The following is a 20,431-nucleotide window of genomic DNA, read 5'->3' as shown; positions in this document are numbered from 1 at the left end:
GGTGCTGGTGATGGGTGTGATACTTTACCATAAGTAAGAGACAGAGGGAGAATCCCAAACATGGCAAAAACTGTTGGTACAACAGCCTGGTCACATGTGAAGGGATACTTCTCTTAGGTGTAGGGCAAAGGGACAAGTTTTGGAAGTGGACGGGGACAGATTAATGGGTCCCAGGTCAAGGCTGTCTGTGATAAAAAGCTGCAGCTTGGAATTGGAAGTACTTGTTACATTCAGAAATTTATTTTTCTCAGTTTTAGTAATTGCTTTTAACATTACCATTGAATCATGTGGAAAACAAATGGAATCTATCATCTGATAAGGATTGGTGATATGTGATGATATAGCATCAGTACCATATCGAATTGGACATGACCAGGACCACAAACTTGTAGACTTGCTGGCTTCTGTCATGGTCTGAATTACTTTAGACAAACTTAATATTGACAACCACTTGGGAAAAATACTTAAAGATACTGCAACTAAAGCTTAAAGAGCTTAATACTACTAACCAAGGACTTGAATAAAATTAAGAGTGAATCATTAAATTAGTATTCTAAATTGTGAGTGTAGATCAAAATAATCTATGAATTTTATAAATTCATAAACTGTAAATACGTTCTTAAATTGTAATTTCAATGAATTTTTACTGTTAGAGGTTATGGTGTAAGTGTTTAACATGCTAATGATATGTGGTCTTCCTATTGAATTTCAAGTTAATGACACATCACCAGAAATTTGTGATAGTTAAATATATATGCTATAGATTAAAATAATGATTTCAAGAAAAACAAAAACAGTTTTATGTTTGTGTCAAAATGATTATTATTGTCGCATGCAAAAAATTATGTACGAAAAAGTTTTCAAATAATTGAATTTCTCTCTAATATTAAAAAAAATTCCAATTAATCTTTTATATATAAAAATAATTGTTATTTTAATAATTATATTGTTATTTAATTATTACTCTTTGTGTTTCATAAAAAATGACATATTTGAACTGTAGAAATGTTCAGAAAATTATTAAATATATTAATTTTAATGATATAATTAATTTTATTTATTAGATACTCTTATTAATTATAATTAATAGAATAACTGAATAAAATAAAAATTAATAAATAAAAATATAGTAATTAAAAAATGATATGGCAGTGCATAAGAAAAAAAACTCATTTTTCTTATTATAAATTATAAACACAAAAAAATCAAATTTATCTCATATAATTATTTTACTCCAAAAATGTATCTTTTCTAAAATAAATTATAAAATATTTTAAATTTATTTTCTCATTTTTTTTATAACCAACAGCCCATTAAAATTATTTTCAAATATTAACTTATTCCAAAAAAAAATACAAAAATCATGACTCCAAATAATCACGTTTGAGATTTCTTAAGTGTGAATTTTATTTTGCTTATCCAAATAATTTAAATAATTAAATTTCGTTTGTGATTTCTTTAATAGGCGTGAATTTTTTTAGCTTATATACCGTTACTTGTTACAATTTTAAAATTCAAAGATTTGGGATAGATGTTGACAATGTTGAAAATTAATTTTCCCATTCACTTGATAAAATGAAGTTAATTACTGCTACAATCATGTAAAGAGCATAAAATGCCATCTCTTTCATATCTGAGTCCTAATAAAATATTTTGTCCTGTTCATTGGATGAACTACTGACATAATGTCTTAATGGAACCGTATATATACACAATAATGCGATGCAATACAATGGCAACAATTGAGCTTCTTGATCCCTCACACAAGAAGCAAAATAAGATCATTTTATATCAAGACCTAAAAGGTATTATTATTTATGATTTATGAAAAGTAAAACCACAAAAACATTCAGCTAACCTAACCAGCTTTCCATGATCTTCAACAAGATCACAAATTCTATCCTATTCTTTCCGACCAAATCAATATACAAAGATACTGCGCCCACAATATATACAACCACAGCTATAACCACTGTGATTGAATTCTTGAATGCAGATGAACTGATCCTGCAGTAACATGTAGGATTTTGTGTAAGGACACTTGCATCATAAGCATTAACAGATACTCCAATTTTAATAAAAGATAGCATGAGAATCAAATGCCGGAGTTAAAGCTTATAGTACATAGATATATCACACAATCAAACAACAAAGAGCAATCAGAATAATAATGCTACAATACCTGCAGTGTTCTTCACAATAAGCTTGCACTTAGTAGTCCAACAGGTCTTTCTCTCCCAAAGGATTCTTCGCCAAAATCTTCATTTGTTGAATTTTCTTGGCATAACTCTCGAGTAGGGTTCAAGTCAAGAGTCTCCCAAGCCATTGAATTGTCCTCACAAACATTGCCTTCTACAGAAGCAGGATTGACGTCAACATGAGCCTCTGCATTCAGCCTTGTATCGTTAGACATAAGTTGGACTGCTCCCTTATCATCTTCAATGCATGGTGGATCCACATTGAGATCAGAGCACAAATCATATCCACTCTGCTCTTCAGTCCCATTACAAGCAACAGTTACTGGTGCCTGATCAGATTGATCAGTGGCATCTTTTTTCTGCCTCTTCCATTTCTTTGTGGACGACGTGCCATCATCCTCGAAATCTTCTTCTTCTCTTTCTCTATGTAAATAAACCCATAGTTTCCTCTCGCCATCAAATTGCACACAAGGATCACGTTCATAATGCAATCTATCCAAGGCTCCACTAACTACTTGGTTAATTTGTGAATCAGATACATCTTCAACAATGTATTGAGAATCTCGAATTAATGTACAAACATCTGCTCTAGTACCAATACTTCCAGGCAACCTAGCAGCTGCATCTCGCACAAGACAGAGAATTGTAACATGTGGTGGGCGATCACGTTTCAACATAAAATGGTCTCTGGCTTTTGATGTTGGCTTCCCACCACATCTTCTCAAAGGAGCTACAATAGACTTTTTACCATCAGCTGCAGTATATGAGAAAGCTCTGTCGGGAATTGAGTACCTGAGAAGTTCCTCCTTGCGAAAATAAGCCCTCACTTCCTCTGAACTTGGCTTTATGGTGTGGAGACTCTTTTGGGCCCTCAGGTCTCTAAACCTTTCCTTCTCATCAAGGTTGACTTGCATCAATTCCAAGGGTGGTGCAGGGAGACTTCCTATTTGTTGAAGAGTATCCTGACCACATTTCAACCAATTGGCAAAGGAATCGACCAACTTAACGAGCATCTTATGAGGAAGGCCCCAAGCTTCAGGAGATGCCACCTCCTCAATGGTACCACGGTCCGATGAATTTTGCAAAACTGGGCCAGTCCATGACCAACTTCTGGTAGATTTTTCATAAGTTGCTAGTACCTTCCAACCCTTTGCTCCTAAAGGTGCCGTTTTGGAAGAAAATATCTTTAGAACGCCTCTGACCAAATCCTGCAATGGCTCTTGTGTCTCAAGAATACAGGGATCGCCAGGGTTTGATCTCACACGATTGACAATCACCTGAACAGTAAGAGATGGCATATTTAGTTGGTCAGAAGCTTCACCATTGGCAGCCACCTTATCGCTAGAAATAACACCATTAAGACTGTCTTCCTGCGTTTTATTCTGTTGTTCTATAGGTTTCCCCGCCTCCAAACTTTCTTCTGCAGGTGGACTAAGCATTGCCATGCGGACTGCAGAGAGAAGATGCATTATAGAAAATGAAAATCCAGTATGGACAGTAGGTGTGATCAAAATAAATGGCTTTTTCTGTGGCTTGATTTCCAGTTCCATGTCTGCTGCCACTGTATCAGTAGCAAGCAGTTCAGAATTTTCCATTTCAGAAATAACCATATCAGCCCCTGTTTTTTTCTTTGACTTTTTTTTCATAGAAAAAGAAGGCAAGTCATCTGTTTTGGGAGGATTGGTTGACAGAAGATTGGCATCTTCATCTCTTCCAACAGAATCTGCTGCACCATGCTTCATTTTTCGCTTCTTCATTGTTGAGTTACAACCAAGTAATGGTGCGTCAGATCTTTCATTATGCTCATCCTTATATGCAACATTTTTCTGCCCTTTTCTCCAAAACCTGCCATGTCCAACTCCATTTTCATCCCCCCCTAGCAACCGATTTTCCAGTGATTCTTCCTCATCATTGCCATAATCATGTAAATATTTTGACCTCAAAATAGAATGATCAAGGCCAGCTCTCCCTTTCATCTTATGCTCAGCAGCATATGCAATTGATGATGGCACGTCAAACCTTTCAACAGGTTCCCCTCGCATTCGTTCATTCTTGCTTTTATACAATTGTCTCCAGTCATCATGACCACCAATTAGCATATCTGATCCTGAGGGATAGTTCTCTTCAATGAATTTACCAGCAGGGTTACGCAAAGGACCACCATTGAGTATTTTACTCTTCTGCTTTGCATTTTTTGAAAGGTAATTTTCTGCTCCACGCATGTTCCCCTGCTCTGCAAAGCTGCCTTTCTTTTTCGATTGTGTTATAACATGTGCCTTCATATCTGTCTTACCAAATTTGGCCTTCTTAGGATCTAGATGAGACTTCAATGATTTCGTCAGAGAACCAGCAACTGTACCAACTGGGTAAGTAAATTTTCTCTGCAATAAAGGATTATCATCCTCATCATCATCCAACTGTTCTGATGAATCTGATTCAGTTTCTTCACTTCTTGGGAGAATATGGCTAGCCCTCAAAGACTTCATATCTTTTACTCCATTCTGTACAAAATTCCCTCTAATCTTCTCTTGCGATGATTTTGTTCTAAAGTCTGAGGATAGAAGTCTATCACTGACCTGTGGTGAGGAAGACCTATAAGCTGTATAACTGAGATCAGGAGACTCTCTGTCTGCTTTCCGTTTATTGCTTTTTGGATTCCAATCATCATATTTAAGTACTGAATCCGTACCAAATTCCTGTGCTGGTGTTTTGTTGCAGAAAAGATCATCATGGTATGGTGAGTCAATCATATCAACTTTATGTGATGTCTTTGAACCCCTTGATCTTGACTTCGCCTGAACACTGCCTACAAATTGTTGAACATTTTCAGCATACTTTCCCTTTCTAGGAAAATCATGTGAACCTCTCTTAGAAGGGGGGTTTGCCGTGGACAGCTGCATATCAGAGAATTGGGTTGGATTTCTTGTGTATCCATGCAGATCAGTCTTTGAAGACATAGACAGACCCATCAAATTGCCACCCTCTATCTCATCACCTCTCAGAAAGTCGTGCCTCTTTCCCACTCTCAGGGCACTAGACTTGTCCATCAGGCTGCCTCGGAATGCATTGCGATCTCGATGGACATCTAGTCCAAATGACATATTCTCATCGTCTTCATTCCACAATGGATCCCTCATTCTGTGGATTGACCCCGCATCATATCCAGTTGACTTAATATGTTGAGAACGAGCAAAAGCTGAACCATTAGGCCTGGGGTTCATATCCAAACCATGGTAGACAGAAGACGAGTGACCTGTTGGGTTTGCTGAATGAGTCTTTGAACCAGCCAGCTTGAGTATACCTCTAGGGTTTTGCTTGCTAGACTTCTCCTGTTCCATAACCACTGATTGCTCTCGTGGATGGAATTCTAAACCTGAACCCACACCATGGAAAGGAAATTGACCTAATTTCTGGGCATTTTTCTTTTCCTTGTTCTTCCTACTCCACATGCCTTCACCAGATTGTTCATCTGAAGAATCAGCCTCCAAATCTTCCATCTTCTCACACATCAAACTCTTTTGACTGGTCATAATATTCAGGACACGGAGCCTTTCTTCAATACTGTATCCTCTGCAGTTAAGCCAAGCATCCCTTATCTGACAAAGATTGCTAATCATGCTGTTATGATGCTTCCTCAACAAATGATAATGTCGCCGCTTCTGAACAAAATTCAAGCCCTCCCTGTAAAGAGCAACTCTCGGCTCACACAGACCACCTTTCAGCATATCAAATAACTTCTTAACTGGACTCCCAAATTGAAAGTTACAACCAGTAAAAAGCTCTTTCAAAGTCTGAACAAAATTCTCTTGGTCCATGTCAGGAAGATACTTAGCAAGTTCAAACCTCTCCTCTTCACTCAAACAATCATTCCACACATCCACAGAAAGTATATCTTCAAGCCCCGAAAGATCGTAAAGTTCTATCGGAATGCTGCATGTCTGATTCCCAATCTGACAAAACTCACCCCCAGTCTCCCCCAATTCAAGCAAATCAAAATCATCAGACCCCGCCCCAGAATCAGCATCATCAAACTCATCATCATCTTCATCAGATTCATTAGCCGAGTTCCGCCGCTGAACATCATCTTCATCACCACTAGACATAGTTTCTTTACTCAAAGGCGAATACTCAGAATCAAGCCTAGACACCTTAAAGCTGTTCTTCTCAATTGCCATCAAACATAACAACACCAAACTGCCGCCAAAAAGCGCGTTTGGAAACCGAATTCAAAAAATTCAAACCCCAATCAAACAGATCTCAATCCAAACCCTAACAAAAACAATACCACAAATCAAAAAACAATTAAAAAAAACCTAACAAATCTAATCATATCCAAAACAACAATAATAGTAACAATTAAACACACATCAAAACCCGAATTTAAAAAAAATATATAAAAAAAACACGAAAAGGAATCAATTCGAATGAAAAATACCTCAATCGAGAGAGAGAGGAAGTAACGTTGATGAAATCGGAGGAGAAATCAGGAAGTAGCGAGAACCATGAAACGATGCGTAAGGTGGCGGAGAGCGATGAAGAATGAAGAATGAAGAATGAAAACCCTAAAAGGGTGAAAATTGGTTATATAGTGAAAGAGAAAAGAAAGGGGGTGCGACAGAAAAAGAAGGTGGGGAGGGTATGAAGAAGACGAAGGTGACGTGGGAAGAGATGGACCGTGTGATTGGATTTGAGAAAGGGAGAGAGTGAAAAGACTAAAAAGGCCACCGCAAATAACAGGGATGAACGCAATGTTATGTTGTTGTTCAGAGAGAGAGAGGTAACAAAAAAGTGAGAAAAAAAGGGTTTTTTGTTTTGTTTTAGAGAGAGAATGAAAGGGAAGACGAGAGATAGAAGGTGAGTGAGTATATTACTGAGTCATGAAAGCGAGTGACCCAAGTTATTAGTGAGGCCGTTGTGACTCGGATATACTGATTTTTTATTTTTGTTTAGAGAACCAACTTCTAACCTTAATTTATAATTTAGTTAATAAATTTTAAAATTTTAAAAATAATAAATACTAAATAAATAAAGAGATTAAAGATACTGCACTAGTGTAAATTTCTTTTACACCATCATCCAATAGAATTATAACGATTTATTATATCAGATCAGTATTTTAAAATTAAATATGTGATATGGCGGGATGCATGTCTCTGATTGGTTAAAAGTGTAAAAATATTTTACACGGTCAGTGTATAGTCTTTTTTCTCATAAATAAAAGTGGTTAATATTATGTAAATAATAATTTATAAAATTGTTTAATGTTAACTAATTTTATTTTATATTTATTGTATTTTAATTTTTAAAATTTATTAATCAAATTAAAAAATAATAGTGGAGATTAATTACTATGCTCTGACAGTGTAAAAAGTTTTACACAATCGATTCATCACCATCACCCGTTTGTATTATTTTATAGATTTTTAAAATAAAAGTCAAATTTGTTTCAATATCCAACGGTTATGATTAACTGACGGTGTAAAATCCTTTTACACTGTCAGTGTATTTCAATTAATCTCAAATTAATATGAGATTAATTGAAATACATTGTCAGTGTAAAAGAGTTTTACACCATCACTTAATTATAGACGTTGGATATTAAAAGAAGTTTGACTTTTATTTTAAAAATCTATAAAGTAATACATACGAGTGATGGTGATGAATCGACAATGTAAAACTTTTTACGCTGACAGTGTATAGTAATTAATCTCAATTAATATTAGAATTTGGTTAATATTAAATATTTTCTTGACTAATAAAATAGTGAAGTTGATTAAGAAATTAATAGAAAAATACGTGATTAATAATATATATTTTTAATATCGTTTTATTTTAAAAATATTATTTATAAGGTAAAGTATTTGATATAAGTATTAGTGTATGAAATAGATGTAGGAATATCATTACTCTTTGGTTTATCATTTAAATTAATCATTTATACTATAATTAAATTATGGTGAGTGGATATGGGATTCCGCTTAACAAACGATTTGGTTTTAATTGTTTTGTTTTTTTAAAAAATTTTTTTTTTTTTTGTATTTTTTCTTACAAATAGGTGAAACCAAATGAGAAAATTGTTGCATAATGTTGTTGTACGAGTTAGTGATACGGTCGGTGACAACAAGTAAAGCATCATTGTTTATGCTTAACTCGTTAAGATTTTTCTTCACCTTCGACTCAAGTACATATAACTATTATATCATAAAAAATAAAAATTATATTTTTTACTAGGATTTCTCTCTAACTAGAGGTTCCATTTTTTCTATTGTCCTCCTAATTTCAATTGTTCAATTCATTAACCACTTTGTTGATTTTCATTTTCTTTGTTATAAGATCCCATTACCTATACTCTCTCTTCTTTTTTTTCTTTTTCTAAATTTTGATATTCGACTTTGCGATCAACTAATTCAAAAGGACCAATCTCACATATAAAATCCAACAACATATAATCTCATGTTACTTAATATCCTACTAGCACCAGTTATTCGTCCATGTCATCACGTTTTTTCTAAGTCGGTCAAGAACATGTTTATAGAAAATATAATCAAATACTTTTTAGATGATTTACATTCAATTTAGTTTCCAATAATGTTTCCTTAGGTGTCCCGCCCTTCAATCTCTTTTTAGGATACATATCAAGTAGATAGACTAAAAATTGATACAACTTCAATCCATATGTATTTTTTTTCTTCAACATGTTTTTCACCATATTCATGATACTTATATTGTAGTAGAACTAGAGTTGATTGATAAACGAAAAAGTAGAGTTTGGATGAAATTCTTCAAACCCACTATCTTGTTGACTAGAATTTTAACTGCGAAAACTGACTTTGGGTTTGTAGCATACCAACAAAAAATTTTAGCTAGACAATTTGGCTTCAGCCATTTCCTGCCAAAATCCATTTTCACCAAAGATGACGAAATGTGTCTGACTATTGATACGCCAATTGAGGCATATTATAAGGAGTGTTTACACTTTAACACTAAAAAATTCATTAATTTGAAACATACAACAAGGCATTTGAAGATTGATGATATGCCTACTACAAACATGTTGTTGTAGACACTTCGACTCTACTTCAACATCTAACATGGTGTCTGCAAAATTAAAAGAAGAAAAATTGAGGTATGCACATCAAGGAGATTCGAGTTTTTCAACGTTACTTCGAAATTATGTATAATCCATGTCAACTTAGTCAAACTATTTATGATGCAACTTCTACTTTAAAACATAAATTCATTGAAAAAAATCCTAAACTTCATTTTCCTCCTTATGTAAATGACAAATATGATTTTGCTTTAGAATTTCACCTTCCCAAATTCCCACCATTACTAACTTGTGAATTTGCCTTAGCTTTTTACCTGTCACTTCTAGACTAGTGTTTTTGTGGGTCTTTGTTAGCCCTAGAAAATGATTTTAAAAAACCTGCCCAAAGAGTAGTTTCGACTAAGTGCAGTATACATAATTTCCCACATCCTTTAAGATTTGGTCTTGAACATGTCCAAATTATATCCACCATCTAAGAAAGTGAGATAAAAGTACTAACTTCATTTTACATTTTCCTTTATTTACTTGTGTCGAAATCTTGTCGCTCTACCTGTGCTTCCAGAGTCTGTTGACTCTCTTTGAAATTACAGACAACTTATCATCATATTCTGAGTCTTCATCAGATCCTTATGATTCTTCCTTAGCTTGATAAGATTTTGTCTTCTCAAGCTTAGACTTTACGACAACAGATTTACCTCACTTCTCATGGCTTCTTCCTTAGCTCAATCTCATGGCTTCTTAAGGAACTAACAAGTTCGTCAAGACTGATACTGTTGAGATCATTTGTCAGCTTCAAAGCAGTTACCATAGGTCTTCATTTTTTAGGAAGACTTCTGATAATCTTCTTGACGTGGTCAGTCGTAGAGTATCCTTTGTCCAGGACTTTCAGTCCTACAACAAGTATCTAAAACCTTGAGAACATAGTCTCAACCGTTTCATCATCTTCCATTTTGAACGCCTCGTACTTCTGGATTAAGGCCAGGGCATTTGTCTCCTTTACTTGAGCATTCCCTCATGAGTCATCCTCAAAGAGTCAAATATGGATTTGACATAATCTTTGTTTGTTATCTTCTCATACTCAGTATAAGAGATAACATTTAGCAATATAGTTCTAGCCTTATGATGATTTTTGAAATCTTTTTTCTGTTGATCAGTCATAACACTTCTTACTATATTATTTTCTTCGGTATTGACTAGGTGAATGTAGTCATCGACTACAAGATCCCAGAGATCAACATCGTAACCAAGAAAGAAGCTTTATATTCTATCTTTCCAATAATAAAGTTTATCACCATCAAAGATTTATGGTTTTGCACTGTTGTGATCTCTTTCATTATTATTAACAACGTTAGCAGCGACCATTATTTCTCACACCAGCTGGATTGGTACTGAACACGATGAAGTGTTGATAAAACTTTTATCACAATCAAAATTGGAGCTCTAATGTCAATTGAAGGTGTTAAAAACACAAGAAATGGGGGTTTGAATTGGGTTTTACAAAACAAAAGTTTTTTACCAACTCAAGAACACCACTTAAAAGTTAATAACAAAGATATAAAAATACAAGTATTTTTATCCTGGTTTGCTTGAAACTTAAAGCTACTATAGTCCACCCGCCAATGTGATTTTTCCTTATACACAAGGACTTAATCCACTATAATCAACAGATTACAATAATCATAAAGAATAACCTTCTTGGTCTTCTCAAGGATTCGACTATATCCTAGTCTCCTTAAGGACTCATAAAGAATAACCTTCTTTGTCTTCTCAAGGATCCGACTATACCCTAGTTTCCTTAAGGAATCAAACAAACAGTTTGAATAATATTTTGTATGTTACAAGTTGCTTATACACAAGCAGATTTTACACAAATGAATTACAAATACTTAAAGAAAAATTATGTACAAAATTGATAGCTTTTCACAAAGAAATAAACTTGTCAAATTGTTGTAGCGCTTCATCATTTTCTTAAAGTCTCCAATTCTTACTTATATAGTATAAGAAGAAGATCGTTAGAGGGCAAAATGAGAAAAGCTCATAAAGCGGTTGTCTGCTATTGGATGGTGAAAGGAGCGATACTGCGTACTGTCCTTTGCCCATAAAATTAGTGATAAGTGTGATGTATAGTACTATCCTTGCCCATGAAATTAGATAGTGGAAAGGATATTTGATTTGTACTATGTACTATTTGATCACGTACCCATTTGATCTTATCTTCAAGTTCATTGGCTTCTGGTGAAAGTTGATGAAGCATGAAATGAAGAAATAGAGAGTTGGATTCAGAAACTTCAGAATCTTTGGTCAGAACCTTGACAACTTCAGTAGTATGGCTTGAGATCTTCAGTATCTTCAGAATCTTCAGAATCTACAGTCATACCCTTGATAACCTCAATTGTCTGGCTTGAGATCTTCAGTATCTTCAACTACGTAACACAACTTTAGAAGATTTCCATTCTTCAGAAGCTTGGTGATCAGAGTCACATCCAGAAGCACGAACTGAGAGAATGTTGCAGCAGGAACATGGTGTCTCCTTAGAAGATTCTCAGGAGTGCATCAGAACTTTCAAGAAGGTACTTATTGATTCAGGAGCTAGTGTGAGTCTGATGTCATTGTCAATTTATCAAAGGATTGGTATTGGAAAACTCAGCGATACAGGGACAAATCTGAAATTTGCAGATCACTCCATAATGAATGCATATGGGATAACGGAAAATGTATTGATGAAAATATAGGAATTTAGATTTCCTATTGATTTTGTGATCATGGACATACCTGAAGATGAAGAGACACCTATCATTCTGGGTCGACCATTTATGCATACAAGTCGATGTAATTTCGACATAGAACATGGTACATTGACTTTAAAAGTTTATGATAATGAAATAACCTTGAATGTGCTTGAAAATAGGAAGCTAGAGGTAGAAAACAAAAATCACTATCAAGTAGACATGATCAAGACTAATGTGAAAGGCCATAGTAACATGTCAACATCATAAAAACTCTCAAGAAGACCATCTCAACTAATATCACCTCCATTAGCAACCCTGAGCGAAAAAAACTCTTATTTCCATTCCAAAAGCCATGAGAAAGAAGAGAAAGCAATATCGAGGTAAGGATATGGGAGTTGGAAGTGACTTGTGGCACAAAGTAGCCCATATCTTTGAAAAAGACGGATTCTTGGTTTTGGAAAAGACAAGCAACAAGGTGTGGAAGCTGAAGTACCCCCCATAACAGTGGGAAGGAGGCGTCAAGCTAATGACGATAAACGAGCGTTGCTTGGGAGACAACCCAAGGAAATTATTCATAATTTTTATAATTTCAATTTTATATTAATTTCTGAGTCTTTTTGGCTTTAAGTTGGTTTGTTTTCTGACGTTTACTTTCATCTAGTAATGTGATAATTATAGCTTTAATGGTTGTGCGGAAAGTACCCAAACTGAAGGCATATGTGTCCTCTAAGCATGTTAACTCGCCAAAATATTTTTATATACCTCTAGATGATTTGATTGGTTTAATTGAATTGGACTGAAAGTTGAGCAGGTTATCCACAACTGATTGAGAAGCCACATCGAGTAAGAGGTATTATGGAGGTTGTCAGCTCTACCCAACATGGTGAGAGCAGAAATAGCCAAACACAATATACATCATAAAAGAGCATTCAGGTATGTCTTTATCATTTAGAACTTGTGTACGTGCTTTTCTGATTTCGGTTGCATGATTACACACGTTGAGGCACGCTTTTTTTCTACCCCTGAGCCTTTCTAGCCATCCTTTTCATTATTATCCATTATTAACCCCATTTGAACCTTTAACCATTTGTTTGTGTTAAAAAAACACATAATAATAACCCATGGCCTAAACACTTTCCGCCATGTTTAGAGTATTTTTGTGAGTTATCAGATCCATGTTCATTCTAAATTTGGGGTTGTTGTTGGGATAACAACCTTTAAGTTTGGGGAAGTTGTGCTTAGTACAAATAAGGGCACCTGATGATTGAGAAAAAAGAAGATGAAAATTTGAAAAATAAAATTTAAATGAATAATAGAAAAATAATCATCAGGGCACTTGAAAGAAGGAGAAGTAAGCGGATATTGAAAATAAAGACAAATCCAAAAGTTGAATCCTTGATAACAGTTAATCCATCAGAATGAGCATAATGAAGATAACGATCATATTGACTCTGAACTTTGGCCTACTTTTCCAAAATTATCCTACCTTAACCTTAGCCACGTTACAACCATAAAGACCTCAAAGAGTGTGTGTGTCGTGCACCTTGACATCAAAAGAGAATTTATTCGAGCATATGGTATGGTATTGGGTACTATGAATTGTGAGTGTAAAATTCATTAACATCCGAGAGATTTGGTGAAAGTGTGAATTGAGCTGACAGGTGAAGCAATACTTTCAAGTGAAGGTGTGGTCAATCAATCGACCTCGATTATCCAGCAAAAACCAAAGGTATCAACAAATGAGGGTCATAGAAGATCTTAGAGGTATGATGGTACGTGAAAACTTTTTATTTCATTTGAGAGTGACATGAGTCTTTGTACTAAAATTTGCTTGAGGACAAGAAACAAGCTAAGTTTGGGGTTGTGATCAGTCACCATTTGTTCTATAGTTATTATCATTTTAACAAGTGAAAGTAGGCGAGTTATTTGCATTTTTCATATAGTTTAAGTGGTTTTTACACCTTCTTTTACCGTTAATGTCATTTAATCGTTTCACCGTTTTTCATCAATTTTTTTCCATTTTCCACATTGTATGCTTGGGTTGTATGTTTTTACTATTTTCAGATTCAAACAGATCTTCAAGTACGACCAGATGCAGAAACCAAGGAGAATCGCAAAAAACCAGAGAAGTTTTCCCACGCTCTAGTAGGCTTGCTACGACCACCTGTAACACCTCAAAATTTGCCCTCCTCTCTTGGGACTAGCTTAGCATATTGCATTTCATTTTGTAGGACATTAGTCATTGCATATTGCATATCATGTGGAAACATTGAGCAAGTCATCCTCCTAGGTCTTTCTCAGAAGATGGAGAGGTTAAAAGATTCAAGCCTGAGGGTCTCATGAATTGATCACTAATCATCTGAGGGTTTGTGCTTCAATTAGGGTTTCTTGGTTCCTCAAGGAGGTTGATCTTTATCTTGGTTGAAATGGTACATCACCATCATCATGGTCTTATCATCACCAAGAGGTTCATTGTGCCTGATCAGTTCCTTGGGATTAGGGTTTTGACCTCTGGTCAACCCTAATCAATTGCATTATGCCAGTCAGGGTTTTTCAAGGAGAAAAGGTTTTCATTGAGATGGGGATCATCACATGGTTTTATTGAGCTTGTGAAGGCTAGGGTTTCATTTTGGAGCCATTTCATCAGGAGATTGAGGCTCAAATTCATCTGTGCATGACCAAGTCATCTATCAACTGAAAAAGTCAACCAAAAGTCAACTGTTGGATTTGGAGGTGGGATATGGTTAGAAATACTTCATTCATGTTCAAACAAGTCTCATTTGACATTTCAAACCTCAACATTGAAGAAAATAAAGTCAGGACAAAACTTTCCAAAAATAGAAAGTGACTTGTAATTTGAAATTGCCAAAAATGGAAAGGTTTTCTCCTCAAAATTACATCATCAAAAATGCTTCAAATGAAATTTTGCTGAACATGGAAGTTGTATATCTTGTTCTCCCATTTCCAAAAAGTCCAAGATCATGAATTTCTCATGTGTGGTTGAAGAGATATGGATCAATCTTGGTCAAATGAACATGGAACTTCAAAGGAGCATAACTTTCAAACCATAAGTCCAAATGAGATGGTTCTTTTTGCAACATTCTCCTTTTAACTTCTAGTTTCCAAAATTGGCATTACATGGCATGCATTCCATTCACATAAAAATTTGGAAATTCAATTCATTTTGGAGGGAAAAAATCAAGTTCAAAAATAATGCATTGTTTTCACATTTTAACATTTCCATTGGTCTTAAAATAATATTTTGAGAGAAAATGAATGCAAAAACGTGCACTATTCACATGCCATGCCATGCATAAGGTGAAAAAATAATTTTTGCAAAACACCTCCAAATTAACCATTTTTCATTAGCATTTGATTAGAGGTTAATTAATCATGATTAGGAGCTCATATATAACACAAATCATAACAGAATTTTCACATTTTCCAATTCTAGATCTAGAAATTTCCAAAGTCTCTCAAAATTCTCTCTCACTTTTTTCTCAAAATTTCTTCAAACACTTTGCATTTTTCTTGGTTGATTCATCATCTAGCATCATTGTGGAGCAAGATCGAAGCTAGAATCACAGCAATTCGTGTAGTTTGAAGCATGTCCATAGCTTGAGGTCATCAACGGTGGAATCAAAATTTTGTTGAATCAAGTGCAATCAAGCATCAAGACTTCATCCATACACTTATACAAGCTTGCTAGAACACATTGGAAGCATTGTAAGGCGCTGAAACACGTGGATTCGAAAGTTGCACTTCAAGAGGTCATTTTTTCGATCTCTTTAATTCATGAAATTGTTGATATGTTCTTGTAGATCTTTTAATGGTGAGAATTCTGCAATTTGAATCGAGTGATTTGGTGAAATATTCATGAAGTTACATGCGTTTAAAGTTTTGATGATGAAACTTAAATCCTTCGATTCTTGCATGTTGTGTTGTTTCGTGTTAAATTAATGGTTGATTATTGATGTACTATTAGAGATCTAGGCATTAGCATGTTTAATTGCAAGAAATAAGAAAAATGTTCTTGAGTGATGTTGCTGTTCACTGTTCATGGCCGTGAGAAATACGTGAGGAAGATGAACAAGTCTAAGGCAACGGTTTTCTTTCAATTCCAAGTGTGGCCTTAGAATGAGCGCAGGACTTTAGGCCACGCTTCAAAACCGTTGCCATAGGCTTATTTAGCGCTTGCTTCCTATTGGCTGCATGAAAAGCCATGCAGCGCGCGCCTTGTGTGTTTAAAAATGGACCGAGTTCGAGTCCAGCCTTTGACAAATTTCCAAAGTTCATTTTCATTTTCTCCATGTATGCATGTACATTGCTCTTCATGTTTTTTTAATTTTTCTTTAACTTTCAAAAATCACAACAAATAGAAAATCGATCCAAAAAATATGTGGTTTTTTTTGTTATGTCACATTTTGTGTCTAGAATTTTATGGATATTATTTTGTAAATTGTTCCTGGCTGGATTTAATTTTGCCCTAGGGTTTGTGTATACATGTCATATCTTGACCTTGCCTTGGTTCTTCATTTGTGAAATGCTCAATTTTTATCCAATGCTCATGAAATTTGACATGCTTAAACTAGACATTTTTCTGGACATTTTGGTGTTGAGTTTGCATTTTTATCAATTGCCATTGCTGAGTTATGATTTTTCTAAGTTAGGTGTGACAATTTGTGTCACACCTTGTGATGTTCATCTTGTGCTATGTGTTTACCCTATCAAATGAATTCCAATTGCCATGATTTTTTGTATGGTGCTTGATATGCATGTTGTTAATTATCATGATTTTGTGTGGAATTGTTGGAATCATTTCTGATTTGATTGAGAGTTTTCATTCTGGACTACCATTGGTGAGCTTTTGAAGTGTCTTGAACTTCAATGATTTGTGAAATGCTGGTTGTTTATCATATGGATGTGAAATTTTGCACATTGTTTCTAGACATGTTTATGGTTGTTTTGGCTTTGGTTTGAAGTTTTTATCATTTGTCAATTCTGTTTTAGGCTTGTGCTAAGTTGATGTAGCATTTGGTGCCTCATTTGAGCTTGTTTTGATTACCTTGACTTGATGAATTTGATTACCATGCTTAATCATGTCCAATTGCCCTAATTTTTTGTGTGATGATCATGTTGTGTGTTCTATTTACCCATGATTTTTGCCAAAATTAATTGAAGCATTTTTGAATTAATGTGCATTTGTTCATTATGTTGTCACAATGTGCCTCTAACTTGCATACCTTGCCATATTTTGTTCATGAAATGAAATTGGTAATTGATATTGATGTGGGACTTTTTGGATGTTGTTCTTGATAGATTGAAGTTGATTCATGTCAATTTTCATGTTCTGCTTTGAATTTTTTTCTCCCTCTTTGACCCTAGGCCTTGTCCTAGTGGTTTGTCTCATCTTTGAGCTTTGATTTCAGGTTGAACATCCAGGTTATGTGGTTCATGATGCAACCTCACTTGAGCATTTGATGCTTGCTTTTGACTACTAACTTTGTGTGTTTTGTAGGATTTCTAACTCATTTGAGTTTGAGTTGTGGCTTATGCCTTTGCTTATTGGGTTTGACTGTTGATATTGATGTTGTCTGTTTGTCTGTACAGTTTAACTGACTTGTGTGATGTTTCAACAGGTACATTAGTTGCTTAAGTTCATTTTGAACTTGCTTTTGTTGTTGCTTGGTTGCTTAACCATTTGAGGTATAACTCACTGACTTCATGTAGTCTGGAAGACCTGTCCTGTTACTTGGGCAGGCACCTGTCTGAAGCCCTCCTTAAGAGGCAATGCTTGTGTATGTTTATCTTTGTGCCAAGCAGGGAAAGTCCTTTGATAAGGCAATTGGCAGATAAAAGAGATGTGCAATCCATCTCCTGCTATTCTGTGTGTCATCCACTTTGCTCACACACCTTGTGTTGATGCATTGTGGATATTAACCCAAGATCTTTGTTGAGTCAGTCATATGTGGAGAAGAGTTCCAACTTTCTGAACTCCCACTTTCTATTGTCTAAAAGCTCTCCCAGGCCAGGGATAAGAGCTGTGAAGTCTTATCTTCACTTCCCATTTCATCTGCTTCACCCTAACTCTCAATGTTAGGGTTAAGAGCTAACATCACCCGATTCCAGTTGGCTTGTGTTTCACAGCCTAACCTTGTGTGAGCCCACTTTGTTTGTATATAGTGTGTGCTAATTGTGTGTATGTTTGCTTTGCTTTGCCTGTTTAGGATAGCTTGCTGCCTGTGCAAGTTAGATAGAAACCTCAACCTAGGACCATGATGGATTACATGATAACTATTAGGCTCGAGTCAGTCTCCCTTCTAGTTTGTCATTTCCCAGTCTCTGGTTAGGAGAAAGTTTCTCCCCTGTTAAGGGGAACTACGTTGCCCTGATCCTCATACCAGATGAGGTACGTAGGCAGGAGGTCGTACGAGATCTCTCCGGGCACCCTTTTTCTTTTTTGTGCGTGTTTGCTTGACAGTTATTAGGCTCGAGTTCCAGACTCCCTATTAACTTGTTTGGTTGTTATCCTTCTTGTGTGTGTAGGAGATGGATGTAAGCCCAGTGATTGGCATTTTGTATCATGTTGTTGTGTGCTTGGAGTCCGATATAAGTCCAGCAATTGGCATTTGGTTTCCAGTGTGGGTTTGTTTGGTTCGGAGTCTGATGTAAGTCCAGCAATTGGCATTCGGTTTCCATGTTTGCCGTTTTGTGTGGAGTCTGACATAAGTCCAGCGATTGGCAGTCGGTTTCCTGGGTGTGTTTTGTTTGGCGTGCGTGAGCCGAACTACGGTAGCTCTGATTCTCATTCCAGATGAGATACGTAGGCATAGGATACGATATCCTAGCGAGCCCTTTCCCCTCTTATCCCACCTGTTTTCTTTCTAGTGTGTGTGTGCATTCTTTGAGCAGTTTTTTTTAGCAACCTTTCTTCTATTCTTTTGAGCGTGGATCCCGTCGAGTACGACGGATGCGTAGGGGTGCTAATACCTTCCCTTCACATAACCGACTCCCGATCCCATCTCTCTTTGGTCGCGAGACCATGTCTTTTCCAGGTTTACTTCGAGCGTTTCCTTTCCCTCTTTTGGGATAAATAACGCACGGTGACGACTCTGTTTGTTTTGTTTTTTCCCGCCGGTTGTTTTTCGCGGATGCGACACCATCCATAGCACTTTCTAAAATCACCCTTAGCACTTGCTACGACCATCCATAGCACCTGTTATGGGCCGTAGCAGAGAGGTCTGGAATAAAAACCAAAATCCACAAGAAATAATGGTCTGCTACGGACACCCGTAGCACCTGCTACTGGCCGTAGCAAACATAACCCCCCGAACCAATGGCCTGCTATGGCCACCCGTAACACCTGCTACTGGCCGTAGTAGACAAAATCCTCCAGCTTCAGTTGACAAGCCAGGTCCAGTGGCCTGATACAGCCACCCGTAGCACCTGCTACGACTGTAGCAGGCAGACGTGTGATTTTCGGAAACTTTCCTTTTTATACCAAATTTGGAAATTATTGTGGATTAGGCTATTTTCAGACCTGATCTTATTGTCCAAAAACATTTGATTGACTAGGAGAATCTAAAAAGGGATATTTCTCTATTTAAAAGAGATTATTATCACATTTGAAGGGACTTTTTTTTTAACAGAAAAATAATAGAGAAATATTGAAGAACACGGAAGCTTTGGTGGAATGCGGATTTTCATGAACGGAAGCGATTGAAGATTCAATTTCATCTTAGTATCTGCAATGTCTAAATTTTGTATTTTGTTTTCATTGAATATTATGAGTAGTTAAACCCCTCAATGCTAGGGGGTGTCCCTGATTTGAATCTGGAATAACTATGATTTTATATTTGCAATAACAATGTTGTTTTCCATAATTAATTTATTTTCTTGTTGTTCTTAATGCTTGCTTTGTCGGACAAATGGGTTTGACTTACGGTTAACGATTAGGATAGACCACCATTGTTAATGCCTTGCTTGAGATTATTCCATAGTAGATATTACCTAGGACTAGGGATACTCTATAGAAACCAGAATATTCTTGATAATTGAATGCTTAATTTCATATGTAATTCTCTATGGACATAGGCATTAGGATGAATGATTAAAGGTTTTCTCTCTAAGGACTTAAGAATAAACACCCTAAAGAACCGGTAATTAATTAATTGATATTTGTTGTTATAATATTGATTCAGAGTTGTTAAATGAATAAATCACACACCTTCCATAGCATACTACTCATATATGTTTTAACCGTTCGCGCACTTTATTAATTTTATTTGCAATTGCTTTCATACTTTCACCAAACTATCCCAAAACCCCCAAGTTTTTGTATAGTTGAAATTAATCTCGATTCTGTATCGTCAAACAGTCTTTGAGATCGATACTGGGGATTTACCCTTTTTATTACTACATTGGCATATTAGTACACTTGCTAATTTACCGATCAA

General features: G+C 35.7%; 1 protein-coding gene across 1 annotated transcript; it reads right to left on the bottom strand.

Annotated features, from left to right (window-relative positions):
* Positions 1 to 1,641: 1,641 nt before the first annotated feature.
* Positions 1,642 to 7,096, bottom strand: LOC127087105 (uncharacterized). Its single transcript, XM_051027956.1, has 3 exons — positions 6,634 to 7,096; positions 2,183 to 6,467; positions 1,642 to 2,007 (listed from the first exon to the last, which is right to left on the bottom strand). Exon 2 carries the CDS (start codon positions 6,371 to 6,373, stop codon positions 2,195 to 2,197), a length of 4,179 nt encoding a protein of 1,392 aa, XP_050883913.1. The 5' UTR covers positions 6,374 to 6,467; positions 6,634 to 7,096; the 3' UTR covers positions 1,642 to 2,007; positions 2,183 to 2,194.
* Between the last annotated feature and the right edge of the window lie 13,335 nt (positions 7,097 to 20,431).

This window comes from Lathyrus oleraceus, chromosome 5 (genome assembly GCF_024323335.1).
Source record: "Lathyrus oleraceus cultivar Zhongwan6 chromosome 5, CAAS_Psat_ZW6_1.0, whole genome shotgun sequence".
Taxonomy (NCBI): Eukaryota; Viridiplantae; Streptophyta; class Magnoliopsida; order Fabales; family Fabaceae; genus Lathyrus; species Lathyrus oleraceus.
The sequence above is the reverse complement of the archived record's forward strand: the minus strand, read 5'-3'. Positions and strand labels throughout refer to the sequence as shown.